Source organism: Maylandia zebra, linkage group LG7 (assembly GCF_041146795.1).
Source record: "Maylandia zebra isolate NMK-2024a linkage group LG7, Mzebra_GT3a, whole genome shotgun sequence".
NCBI lineage: Eukaryota > Metazoa > Chordata > Actinopteri > Cichliformes > Cichlidae > Maylandia > Maylandia zebra.
Window position 1 is genome coordinate 48,684,570 of NC_135173.1, and position 14,262 is coordinate 48,698,831.

At 38.2% G+C, this 14,262-nt stretch overlaps 1 protein-coding gene across 1 annotated transcript in view; it reads right to left on the bottom strand.

The window, feature by feature from the left end:
• brinp1 (bone morphogenetic protein/retinoic acid inducible neural-specific 1) overlaps positions 1-14,262 on the bottom strand; it is a 121,009-nt gene that overhangs the window by 39,832 nt on the left and 66,915 nt on the right. The window contains exon 4 of the mRNA XM_004537989.5: positions 12,190-12,359. Coding sequence (XP_004538046.1) covers positions 12,190-12,359 — 170 coding nt within the window. The remainder of the gene's footprint in view (positions 1-12,189; positions 12,360-14,262) is intronic.

Below are 14,262 nucleotides of genomic sequence, written 5' to 3' on the forward strand. Positions count from 1 at the left end.
GTCACTTCGGGACATCTCCCATGTGACAAAATAGGTGATTTCATGGGCAAGCTAAGGCATATTTAGATCTTTACTCTCACACAAATTGTGTGCAAGAACACTTGCTTCTTGCCATTTTTCTTCACAGCCATTTTTCTATGGAGTTATTTGCTCCAAGAATTATGGTTCCAAATTAAGAGCACACCCGGCTTTAAGGATTAGAGACTGACCCTTGTAATCTGGATGACCTTAGGAGAGCGTAGTGCATTACTTGTTAGGCTCTGTCTTTTCATTTTCTCCACCACACACCATAAGAATGCTATGCACCAGATTATGAAAATGGAGTGTAACGTAATAAAAATACAAGGAGCAATCAAAGGACTGAAGTGGGCCAAGGGGGACTTAGAGGATTTGGATTATTAAGCAGAACACAACAGTGGAATCCCACTGGGCCCGGACTGTATAACAGTCCACAGACAGAAACCATAGTTCTGGAACAACCATCTAATTGTCATCTGTCACCAAGAAAATCATCTAACCAAGTAAATAAGAGATAATGCACAGGAGATCTAAAGTTGCAGGTTCTGTTGGTGACTTAATGCACATATATTATTCCCCGAGCCCCATATATTAAAAAAAAAAAAAAAAAAAAAACCTACGTTTTTCCTGTGCAAAGTTCTCTGTATTTCAAAATGCAAAATATAACTTCATGATATACATACCATGCAGCTGCAGTACATCAGGTGCATGTAGTATGTGTGGGTACTTGTGGGTAACGTGTGTGTTTGCATACAGTGTGTCTGTGCATTCAGACTCAATCATGTTGCTTGTTTCTTGGGAACCGGTTGCATATGTAATGATCAGTGGCTAAGTAGCTACCCCATGAAACATTTTGACCTCAAGCACATCTGAAAATTTTGATTTGCATGTTTACATCTCAAGCTATGTATTTATAGTCCGTCATCTTTCTCACTTTATTTGATTTGAATTGGCCTAGTTAACTTGCTTTAATTGGGTATCTGCCTTTCCAGCACACAGGCCCATTCACTTCACATCTATAGCTGACCTTTCTAATGTACCTGCCTTTCATTAAGCGCCAACTGGAATTTCTTTAATACAAAGAGGAACATTTGGCAGTTAAAATCATAGGTAAAGGTCATTTCGTGAAAACTGTGCAATGGAAAAAAAGAATCTCATATAAAATTATTATACAAAATAGACTCTAAAGCACTGTGAATTATTAGGGATAAAACACGGAAAAGGTAGCTGTAAAACTGCTATTATGTGAGCTTTGCTCATAGTTTGTGCACACATGTATCACAAGGTAAATGCATCCATGAGTTTAGGCCAGTGTATACCTATCTTTTTATTAATACATCTCTCCAGATGTATCATAATACCGTCCCCTTATGCCTTGTATTAGATAACTTTGTCATTTGTCACCTAAAACATCTCCCTATCTCTACATATGATTCAGTGTGTATCGACTGCTTCAGCGTGCAATAAAATCACTTTTTGTCAGGTTCATTAAAATTACACAGCATAGGAAGCTGTCATTATTTCTACAATTCCTTGAAGTTGTCATGGGAGTAGTATGATCTTACTTCTATACTGCTATACTGAAAAGGATGTTTCTCTGAAACCAAACCACACATTATTCTAGTCTCCGTTGCAAGAAAGAACAAGGAGAAATAAAAGGTGGTTTGAAGCTATGTGAGATAAGGAAAACAATGTATGAGGCAATAAGATGGGTGAGTGGGACAGGGAAGATTACTGTAAGGTTCAACTGTCTTCATTACACGTCTCTTCTGCTGCACCATCCTAATCTGCCCATCACATGCCATTTTCTTAATGACTTGCTATTTATGGCTACATAGAAAAGAAGAGACGTGCTCCTCTGTAATTCTTCACCCTGGTATAGTGAAAACTCTCTCAGGACACTTTTCTGCCTACTTCATATCATTTTTCGTGTGGCTAGAGTGTTCCTCTAAGTCACACTGGAGGCACGGAGCAACCACGTTTTTTTTTCTGTAGTAGCACATTTCCCTTGAACATTTATAAAATTCTCTGTATGAATATTTAAATATCTAAATGTGTCAAGTGTAAAAGACATTATTAATGTAACTCTTTAGTTTTAAGTGATACGGAAAAAAAAAAGATCAACTTTAGGGCATTTCTAATTATAAACTTGGCACCCTCGAGTGTTGTAACTCAAGCAACACTGAATATAAAATCTGTCATGCTTGCTTGTGGCAAATGCAAATTAGATGTAAACTGCTCCGAACTTGGCTTCTGCAGACGACAGAAATCTGGGTCATATTGTATACATGTTAAATTTCTCTTGCCCTACACAAGGCTCACAAGACTAGACTGAGAGATGAGAAAAAGGATCATATGACTCTTGCTGGTACACTACCACCACCCACAGCACTGCAGCATCATCAGGAAATGTGCATATTGATTGCTGGTGTAAATCTGCCCAGAGTAACTGTATGGATAGGTGACCTTGTGAGGGATGCAGTAAGCACACCCTGTAGGAATGCACACTTGCACACTTCATGCATGAATGACTATAGAGTACGCGACACAGTCAGCCGCTCAGTCACATGCAGACTCACATACAGTCAAGATAGCATGCAAGCACACATTCACACAGCCAGTTCCTCATCATACGTCTTGCTGCATAATCACACATTTCCACGGGAACACACTCATTCGTAAAATTGACATTTTCTTTCTATTAAAACACTCCATTGGGTATCTTATTTTCATTCCTAAATGACCCTCCCTCCCCACTGGAGTCCTAGCTTGCAGCAATGAAGTTCAGCCACACAAAGACAAACAACCATATGTCATCTTTTTTCTATCAGCAAGGTATGATTTTATGCACAGTGGGGAAAAACCTCACTAACGTTTTGTAAGAAGGTCATATAAATACATATAAGTACCTTAAAAATAATGATAGTAATGAATTGATATATGATTGAAAAAATGTTTATACCCATTAATGGCAGCTTTTAGCAAAGTTTTAATAGTGTAACTGGTTGAAATAACATATGTATAAGTTTAGCATTGCACTGCTTTTAGGTAGCATTATTCTACATATGCAGCAATTATATTTATCATATAATTGCTAATAACCCTTACATAGTGCCTAGAAATGTTTATATAATAGCATTTTTAAAGTAATTCATTAGAATTGCACTTTACTTTCAAACTATATTGCTGACTTACACTCATCATAAAGTCTCATTAATGATCACAGGGCATTACAATTACATTAACCAAAAGTATTTTAGATGCCATATAATATCTAAAGAATGAGCTTAAATCTTACGTATAGCCATTACATTTTTTATGAAGACAACTCTTTGCACTGAAACATCCCAGTGGATCACAAACTAAACGATAAACCTAAATAACCATACATGCTCAATGTATGATACAGTTAAACAGTTAACATTTGGATAGATGCTGTGTCATGGATGAAATGCTTAGCTGCCCAAAGGGATTCTGGTCTTGTCTCAAGATGCAAGAGCGAAAGACTTTGAAAGAGGGTTTATTGTTGGGGCACAGATGGCATGAGTTTCAATCACAAACACAGCTGGACTGGCTAGAGTTTCAACTTGAAAAGCGGCTAAATTAAATCTGCAAATAGATCTATGGGAATATCTTCAAGGGTTGGATGTTGGAGATGATGCGTGTGTGAAAAAGAACAACTGAATGAACTCTGTGCAGCGCATGATCAGATGACTGCCAGAAAGAACAGTGTCGACCCTTACATAGAGGGAAATGGTTAGTAGTGAACAACTTATGCATTGGGGGTTTGGCTGGCATGAACTGGATTCGCTATCCCTTTAGAGGAAATGGTTATTACAAATTAATAGGATGTTTTTCTGAGTTATCACCTGTATCCTATTTCCTGTCTGTGAGCAGGTATCCCATGCAACCGCCTATATGCCAGGGTATATTTCAGAAGATGTAAATCTCCCACTTACTGGCTGCACGGTCAAGAGCTGCACTCACATAGCAGCAAGACAGTCTTTTGTCATCCAAGTGTTGCAGGTCATGTTAGCAAATTTCCATTGCTGTAAGCATGTTATTGTCTAAAAGGTCATTCCACTACTGCTTTTTGTCCAAGATTTGGTGAAAAAGAACCTTGACCCTCATAGTAAATCCTGTGAGAAATGGGGGCAAAGGGAGGAAAGCAATTTAGTTTATAGCACAGCGTATCTGTGGGATGTGGGATGACCAGCACAGTCCCAGGGCAGGTGTATGGGGTACATGTCTGTATGTTTAGCTGATGATCTTCTTGGGTAAACGGCTAATGACACAGCTAACAGTTTGTCCACTGTCAAAGCTAACAAGTCATTAATAAGTTAATAAGCCCCTCTGTTTGTTGATGACATCTTTGGTCTTTCTGGCAAACAGAAGCTAGTTGTTTACTTTGAAGTGCTTGATAGAACAGTCATCATTTCCCTGATGGTTGTGATAATGCATAGCCATTAGCTATGGAGTATATATAGGGCACCACCTGGTGAACACATATTCCCAAACAGGAGGATCAACTCACACACTCTAGGTAGTAGAGTCTCTCACACCCAAGAAATCACTATATAGGCCGATCTTCAGGCAGCAATCTCACCTGATGAAATACTTCTTTGATACATCCCCAGGAGAGGGATGGGCCTGGCAATAGCCGCTCATTTGGGATTTGGTGGTTATAGGTGAAGGAACACTAAAAAAAACTCAATTTTTGCATGTGCCTTGCAGTTCTTTCAGTGTCTTGGCAGTAAAGAGATTTACATTGTGGAGCACGTCAAAAGGGTTTCCCATGCATGTACTACAGTGAATACTCAACCAGTAATGTGTGGTGGTGCTAACCACAGGGCCAGGAGCAGTTGTTCGTCTTTACCTGTGTAGTCTTCTGCTGTCTTGCCAGGTGCCTTAAGTTCATGCAATGATCCAGAAAGTGCTGTGTATTGTAATGATAATTGGCTTTGAGCTTGTTGAGAATTTGGGGGGGATTTGAAGAATCATTAGGGTACACACTGAAGGAGTGGGGGGGGGGATATCATGTCTACCACCCTGCGGTCTTTTTAGTAGCAATCTTATACCGTTTCCATTGCTTCTTGAGTGTGTTTCTCTTTATTTGCACAAAATAATCGATCTTGTTGAGCATTTCCCCGCCCTCTTGATAACCATTTCATTCACAAATTGCCACTTTGCTATCTATGTTATAGCTTGTAGTCTGTGGTAGGTTTGTCCCCTTTAATCATCTATCCAAGTCAACATATTTTTCTACATCTTCACTTCAGGGAGTATAATCCATCTCCAACTCATAATAGCTGCATTGGACTCAAAGGACCGGTTTGTGGCAGAGGCTCTAAAATGTCATACTCACTGCACTATGTCACAATTGTGGAGTGGGCATCTGTAAGAATTCAGTGCCTATGTTCCTCTAAGACTGGATGTATACAAAAACCTCTGAAACAACTGACACAAGTAACAGGCTAACTGCCAAAATAAATTGGCAAGACAGCACTTAGCTAAGCCGCTAACCATGCCCCTTTACAGCTAGGCTGGCAAACAAGTTGTCCTACTCTATCTTCTAAACATTTGCAGTTACTAGATCTCAAATTAATTGAACATTTTGAGCTGACATGTATGTAACAGCGGTAACCTCAGCCAAACCCAGCTAAAAGACCAAATGAGTAAAAACATCCTGGAAACATCCATTCGGTAGAGACATATAGAATCAGTGCCATGCTGTTGGGCTTTTTTTTTTCCTGTGATAAATTTCACCATTAGACCATGTCTACTTTAGCCAAATGTAACCATTTTTCCATCAGTGATTTTGATTACCAAATTTTATTTAGCAATACAATCAGTGGTCCTAGGGAAATTTTCTTATTAAAGATTAATAGTGTTCTATGTGTTTTAGTATTCCAACCATTGTAACTTGCACAGCATGTGCAACCTGTAGGAGTCCAATAACAATCAAACAACTGTTTGTATTTCTCATTGATGAAAAAAACTACGTTTATAATGAGGAAGCTTTGCATTAGTGCCTGCACAGATGTCTGATGTCATCAAAGATTGATTGTGATATACCCTGCTGGCTGTCCTGATGTTCACGTGCTGTTCTGCCGCCTCATTAGTAGTCTGATAATGACACAGTTAATCAAGTATTGCTTGCCAAAGTCATACACAGCATAAATTCTGATTTACGGTGCTGCAGATCATTGATTTTCTTTTTCTTTCTTACTTAAAATCATATGAGGATTTAGGTATGGAATCAGTGTATCTGGCAGCATTCTATATCTGTATAATGTGTATACCTGTATAACTTAATAGAGAGTGTATTCAGAGTGTATAAGAGTACGGTGTTTTAAAAAATGTGTGCGTCTTATTTCTCGTAGTAATTCTGATTTTTGCAAGTGATTACATTTTCTAGAATACTTTTGTTACCTTTCCTGTTGATATGAATCCTATCAAAGACAATGTGAGTGAGAGTGAAACAAAAACAAAGAAACAACAGCAATGAAAAAGTAGGGAAGAAGAAAAACAACTTTTTATCATCTTGATCAAACTAAATTAAAATATACAAAATAGACCCATGTTCAAGGTCATTTGCTGTCTTCACAGGGAAATTTGTATTTGACTCATATAATAATATATCACGGTAAGAAACACATACAAGACTTTAGAAGCTGTCGCACTTCTCTGGTGATTCTCTGAGCAGGGCAGTCAGGGCACCAGCATCTTTCTCATGAATGCCCGTCACAACGAATATCCATATAAACACTGTTGATGGAGCTGTTCTACTGCTGGCTGAGGGTCTGTCTCATCCTCTTTGTTAAATTGGCTATTCGATTAGGCAGACAATTGACAGAAACATGGTTTTCATTTTAAGAAAATTCTTCATTCTCCAATGTGGAGGACAGTTCTTTCAGTAGAGACACATTAGTTGTCTGTAGCTTTCATAATCATTTCAATTGTGTCTTAAGGATACAGTTGTTTTGCCATCTATCGTTCCAGACTTATACACTGTGGAAATATGTCACATAATACAAATACAATACAAAGCTACTTATTTATTTTGCCCTTCACATTAGAAATTTAAGTATAATATTAAATCCATGAATTCATAGTTCAAAATAATTGATACATTTAAACATGTTTTTAGTATATACAGTGCTTTAAAAAAAAACAATATTTGTTTGAAGGTACAAAAAGAGTACAAAAAGATAACCCAGGTAAGAATAAAAAATACGTTTTCATGAGACTGTGTGTATTCAAGCTACTATAAATCCTCAGGGTAATAAGAGTGTTAGACAGATGCTGAATGAACTAATAGTGAATAAATGTATTAAATATTGAATCTCACAGAGGTCAGATTTTGAACATTTTACAAACTATTTCAACGGAACTGACTTTCAACCTGCTTACCTGCAGATGGGAAATGTGGAAAACATTTCTGCTGTATTGATGCATGTTTTTTATCCTGATTGTAAGTTTGCACTCCAAAGCAGGACTTACAGCCATACTAAATCAATATTGGAGGAGCAAAGCCCTTGTTCTCTGTGTTTATAGATCCGTGCCTTCTGATGGACTTTGCTTCCACTGCACATTTTGATCACTGTCTGTCTGCAGCCGACGTGACTGGAGAACTGCAATTTAGGCTGCCTTTATTTTTAGTCAAGTAAAAGGAAAATACAGATTCATCCTAAATGCATTTTGTTTTGAATATGTTTTGCATTTTGAATATCAGACAAGGTTAACATATATTACCAATGTTATTAGTATTACTAAAAAATATACAGTATATAATGCTGAATGTATTTTTACATTTTTAGCACATGCTCAGCCACTGTTTTAGGTGTTTTTAACACAGATTTCCCTAAAAACAATACAATTAAGTATGCACCTCTTTACTCTTAAAAGATGTGCAAATGTGTGTGCATTAAAAAGCAAATAATAGCATACAATAGAATATAGTAAACAGCTTTCATGTGAGAGAAAGTGCTCCTGATTTTACATGGGTCCATCAGAAAACAGTCTGCTACTTCTCAAACATGATACTGGTATCATGTGCCATTAATAGGGCTGCCACGAACGATTATTTTGATAGTCGACTAGTCACCGATTATTTTTGCGATTAGTCGACTAATCAGATCATGCATCCATTGGATGTAAAACGTACAGCTTATTGCACCAGCAGCATCTGCTCTTATATAACTATCATTAGTTTACAGCTTTAAGTGTTTAAGGTATGTGCCAACTAAAAATAAAGACAAGATGATAGTTTATTAAACTTTTAATGAAATTTGCAGATTGTCTCGGTGGAGTTTAATAAACTCGGCCGTCTGTTCGTTCAATGTAAAACATAACAGGACACTAGAGTAAATTCTCTACCATTTCACACTTCTGTTTAATCAGTTTTCTGTCTGACATTTGTTCAGCTGTGTAAAAACTATAACTTTAATCTCAGCCAAACCAATTTACTGAGGAACAAATAAAACACTGAAAAAAGCCAAACAATAACATTTTTAAATTATCCGAGTGACTTATATATCATGTTTACCCTGAGTAGCGAAAGACCGCGGGGGGGTTGAAAATGATGTGCCGGGAATAGGCTGTTCTCGCCGGCTCTAGTGAGCCTCGAACCCTCTAGCTATCAAGCTGGTGGGTAACAGACGTCTCCGAAAATTAAATTCCTTAATCGTCGACGTAATCGTGACTAGTCGACTAATCGTGGCAGCCCTAGCCATTAAGACAAGCTATCCGGACACTCTCCAGTTATAATATTCCTAAACAAAAGTACAAATTATAGCCAATTGCTACTCTGTGGAGTAAAAAAGAAAGAAGTTGATATTCTTAAAAAGTCTCCCCCTCACACCCCAAGCACTCTTACTTGCTGGGTGTAACACACCCACTGCAGAAAGGCTGATGCCCAAATAGTTCCAGTAAATCAATATAATAATAAAATAGGAAACTACATGCAAAGGGCAAGGACTCTAATCTAGTCACCACATATTTCTATTGGGGTGGGGGGTGGGCGCAGAGCCATTGCAGAGGGGGTGCGGTATGAAAAGGGGGGAAAAAAATGCTTGGACACTGCTAGCATGGGGCGCCCACACAAACGCAAAGCAGGAGATGAAACATCGCTGAATATGTTTCCAAACCAACTTTATTCTAAGCTAAAGACTAGAAAATATGGTGAAGCATATCTTCGCTTTGGTTTCACCTGCACAAGTTCCGAGGTAGGTCTCCCCTGCAGAATTGGTTTTCCCTTCGTTGGGAGCAGCGCTGGGCTGTTCAAATCACGGACAAACAGTATCCCACATTCTTGATTTTTAGTTCACAAACACTTCTCATAATGACTAACTACTCCTGACATTTTGGAGATGTTAGCTCTTTATACTGTAAAGTTACAGCGGGATCCAAATAACATCAGGCTGATCCTGCCACGATCTGTTGCCCGGTTCAAATCACAGACAAACAGTATCCCACAGCTGTTTATGTTTTTGAACTCATTTTGCACAAAGAGGCATTTTTTGAAAAATGTATTGATAGCAATGTTGAATATTATTACACAGGAAAAAAACAACTACACATAAAATAATTACATCGTGACGCCTCTGCCTTTCTAAATGGAGGGACAGTAACTACGTGTGTATGTAAGCATGTAATACCTGCAGATAGTCAGATTAACAGTATTTTGTCTCTATCTGCCATTCTGCAATTCATCTCATGTAAACAATAACGTGGCGCACAGCCTGACGTGAAAAAAAAGCACATACCTTTGATGTTGCGTGACGAACTCTGTATTCCTCGTCCACACGTAAACGCAAAAAAAGGAGTTTTAAAAAATCTCCGTTTCGGTGTTTCGAAACGCCGTTTACGTGTGGACGAAACAGCTGCGTTTCAGGGGGGCGAACATTTTTCTTGTAAGACAAAGGGGGGTCTAGCAAAAAGAGCTTGGGAACCATAGTTTTAACCAATAAAAGCATGGATTTGTGTTCCATTCTTTTATGTAACTGCTGGATTGCACCACCCACGCTACAAGTTCACTGCCATTCTGACTGTGCACAGCCATGTTTGTTTCACTTGATAGAACAGACCTATTAGGTGGCTATTTTATCCTGTTAAAAAGCAAAAAACATCAATTTAGTGTCTAAGACAACTCATTACTAACCCTCATGCAGTACGTGATAAGCACAAGAAACCCTTCTTGCGTGACATTAGCTCCTTAACTTACCCATCACCAATCCATTCCCACCCCTTTCTCAAGTTTAAAAAAAAACCCCTCTCCTCTTGAAATACGTTATTGGTCCATCGGTTTGGATCAGAAGACATGTAGCCCTCTCAGCTTTCGATGTGTGTGTTTGTGAGTGTGTGTGTGTCTTTGTGTATGTGTGCTATATGGATGGTCTCTCTTCTCCACACGCCCTGCCTTCCTTTTCTGAGAAACTGACTCAGCAGCCACTGTCAGGTCTGCTTAATTTTGTCATGCTTGACTTCCTGCTACCTGGACTCTCATCTGCCAAACCCCCTTAATCCACTTGTCACTCACAACAACAAAAAGCTCAGGATCTGCTCCTTGAATGAAGATAGGGAGGTGGAGCATTGGTGGGTGTATAAGAGAGTTATCCTGCAGATTTTAGTGCAGGTGTGCAAGCACAGGTGCATCACAACTGCTGTGGGAATTTTAGAGTTACGGGGATTTCAACACTATTTCTAGCCATTACCCAGAATAAGGCAAAGAATCTGTCAAAGAATTTGTCAAATAAATATATATATATATATATATATATATATATATATATATATATATATATATATATATATATATATATATATATATATATATATATATATATATATATATTGGGTGGATGACTGGATATGTAAAGCGCTTTGGGGTCCTTAGGGACTAGTAAAAGCACTATATAAATACAGGCCATTTACCATTTATATATAGATAGATAGATTCGGGCACACATTTTGAAACAGGCCTTCACAACTGAAAATTCAAAATTTGTCCAGCTGACCTTTTATAGTTATATCTTTGATGACATTTACAAGACAACATCCTATTTATATATTAGGTAGCATTCGCTGCCTAATTTCTCATCTGCAAGCTTTTTTTTCACTAAGAATTGTGTGATTGCAAATGCCTGGAAAACTAGAGAAGTCTAAATAATTATGATCAGCTGGGCTTGAAATTAACACCAGCTAACTCACTCAGAGTAGTTAATATTTGACTGCAGCAGACACAGTTTTACCTCAGGGCATGTTAGCTTCCTGCTCTATTTCCAAACAAACACAACTTTCCTCAGTTCTTTCTCAGATTGGTATGATTTTATATGGTCCTTCCCAATCTACAATTTCTGTTAAATAAACATACGTATTTGTACAGCTGTCATTTCAGGGCACATCTACATGTTTTTACAACTGCTGCTCCTAGCCCCCTCTCCTCACTGAAAGGGTGAATCAGTCTGAATAAACAGTGAGCAAGCAGTTGCATGCAGCAGGCTCACACTACAAATACAGTTGTGTGTTTGTTTTTCCTTTGTTGCTGTTGTTTCAGTTATTCGGTGAACACTGATGAAAACAAATATATTGTCTTTAGCAGTAAAAAAATCATTCCTGTGCACTAATGCACATTATCATGTGTGTATGTGTTGCAGATTATCATCTGACCCTGACTTCTCATAAGCATCCATATAGGAAACTTGTCTGTCCAATCAAAGTGTTTACTACTGTATGTGTATAGTATATCTACTTTCAGTCTTCAGCCTGTGGTGCCATCATTAACACTGGTTATCTATCGTCGTGCTTGCTCCTCTATACTTTGGAAAAATATGCTAATTAAGACACCCTGTATTACATTCAGATTATTTCCACCATCCTTACAATGGCTAATGTATATTCATGAAATGCACTGTGTTTGTGTTTTTGTCTTTTCACTTTAATTTATTTGTATTATGCAACATATGTCTCTCTAGAGGAAGAGAAAGTAAGTATTTCTCTGACTGTCTAAGTGAGCACACATGAAATTCACTTGTCAATTTGACGCACTTCCTTTGCACTGAATATCACAATACATCTATACATGTATTATGAAAAAGCATAAATTCATGCACAACAAATCAGGAACCAAAAATATTTGTATGTGAATGTGCATGTTTAAAATCTGCTAACCTTGATGGCATTGGTGGAAATCTGGATCTCATGCAGCTTCCTCATTGTACCGTCACGGTCAATGAAGTAAGACGAAGCCAACTGATGAAGGGCTTCCACATTCTGAGTAGCATTGGCAAGCTTTCTGTCCAGCTTGTTTTTGGCCAGGTACATTGTCAGTGCCTCCTCCCCTGCAAGTGGCAAAAAGAAATGGAATTATATAAGCATGTTTTTTAAGAACTTTTTAAGGCAATGAAGACATTATTTTTTAATCCAGTGTACTACAAAAGCGAAGCAAGAGCTGTACATATATTGAATGTGAAAGTTGTCATATTCAGTCTTATCTTGGTTGCCGGTGGAGCACTCAATATAACAGAGAAGTCAGAGATGAATACCAATGCTAGGAGCTTTAGCTTGAGAAACCAGATGCCTTAGGTTTCCCAGAACAGTCACATATTTGCTGCTTCATCCCCAGCTGGCACCATCCCCGGAAAATGCCCTTAGATTTACCCCTATTGGGATTGCATTATTTCCACAAGAGGTGTAGTGATATAGAATTTTTACCACAATACCACAGGAATTTCATCCTGTGGTCTTGTGGTAAATATATCACATCCGAATTTTTCTTGGAAAAGAACCCAGAACGGGAAAAGAATAGGCATGATACAAACACACAAATAATTGATTTGAAATAATTGAATGCAAATATTTTAAAAGAAAAATACGAAAAGGGTAAAAGTAAGTAGTGGAACCAGTTTAGCTACCTCAAGAAGACTGCACAAATCCCAGATCCTCCCCCAGTTATATATTTTTACAAAAATACTGTATTCAGTTCAATCACATTACTGATCCTATACTGATTACATACTTCATAATTTAAATGCTATTATTATCAAAGATGACAAAGTAAGTCCGTCTTTACACTTCAGAAAACACTTGAAAAAGAGAAGTACCGGTAAGTGTGTCAACTCACTGAATTCAACCTGATCTTGCAGAAAGTGTCTGTAAGGTCAAGAATATGAAAGTCTAGATCAGCAAAGGGCCTAAATATTTACAGCGCACCAGACAACCATTTCAGTTTGCATGTCTTGTGCTCGTTTGTTGACTCACTAAAAAGAGCTGAGATGCTCAATCAGTACACATCATATTTCTCAGTCTTTCATTCCCACAAGGAGAAACAGATTCATAAAAAGCAAACAAGCAAATATCAGTTCACTTCTGCAAGCTCACACAATCTATCCTGCAAAGATTACTGTTCAAATGGCAAACCATATGCTTGGAACTATTTCAAGAGCGTGTCACATATGTTCAGGTTTACAGTGCTGTGAATGGTTATTTGGCCCCAAGCGATGCATTGGAATTGGTCATTTAACTTGTGGTGACCGTGACTAGGGGTGGGTAGCAGTCAGGGCCAATGTCTCATGCCTGGTTAGAGTACAAACACTGAGGGGACGAGGGCCGATTCTCCGATGCTGCAATGCTCTCTGTCCCTCAGGGGTTAGCAAAGTTACTTACATACACTCGACTTACACCACTGCACAAGAATAATAGTCCCACATTAAGCCCTTGATCTGCCATTTTTTATCACTATTTCAACTTAGTGTGGCATAAAGGTCTTCTATACATAAATATTTTGTGGTTATTGCTAGCTGGCCAGGAAAAATCATTACCTCTCTGGCTTTAAAAAAGTCATTTGTGTGCACCTTTCTATAAGTAATACATTGTGCTACATTATTGCGGGGCACCTCGCTGACACATTGCCAGAAATAATCAGCTCGTGTAGGGTGTATGTGTTTACAGCTGAGAGGTATTTTAAACTGTTTCATCTCAAATCAGTGTTTCCGTGCATGTATACAAGCATGTTTTCTGAATATCTTTTTCTTTTTTTTTTCACTTTCCTTGTGTTTGCATGAATGTAGAGGTCATGGAGGATATGTGACTGCCTAGTGTAATGGAATGGTAGGGAGAGCCCCATTTTATGCCAGTGGTACATGTGTGGGAAACCTTTTCAAAGAACCTAAGTGAGTGCTTTCAAATGACTTCATAACCTAGTCACAGATTCACAGGACACACACAAACATACCCTGCATTTGC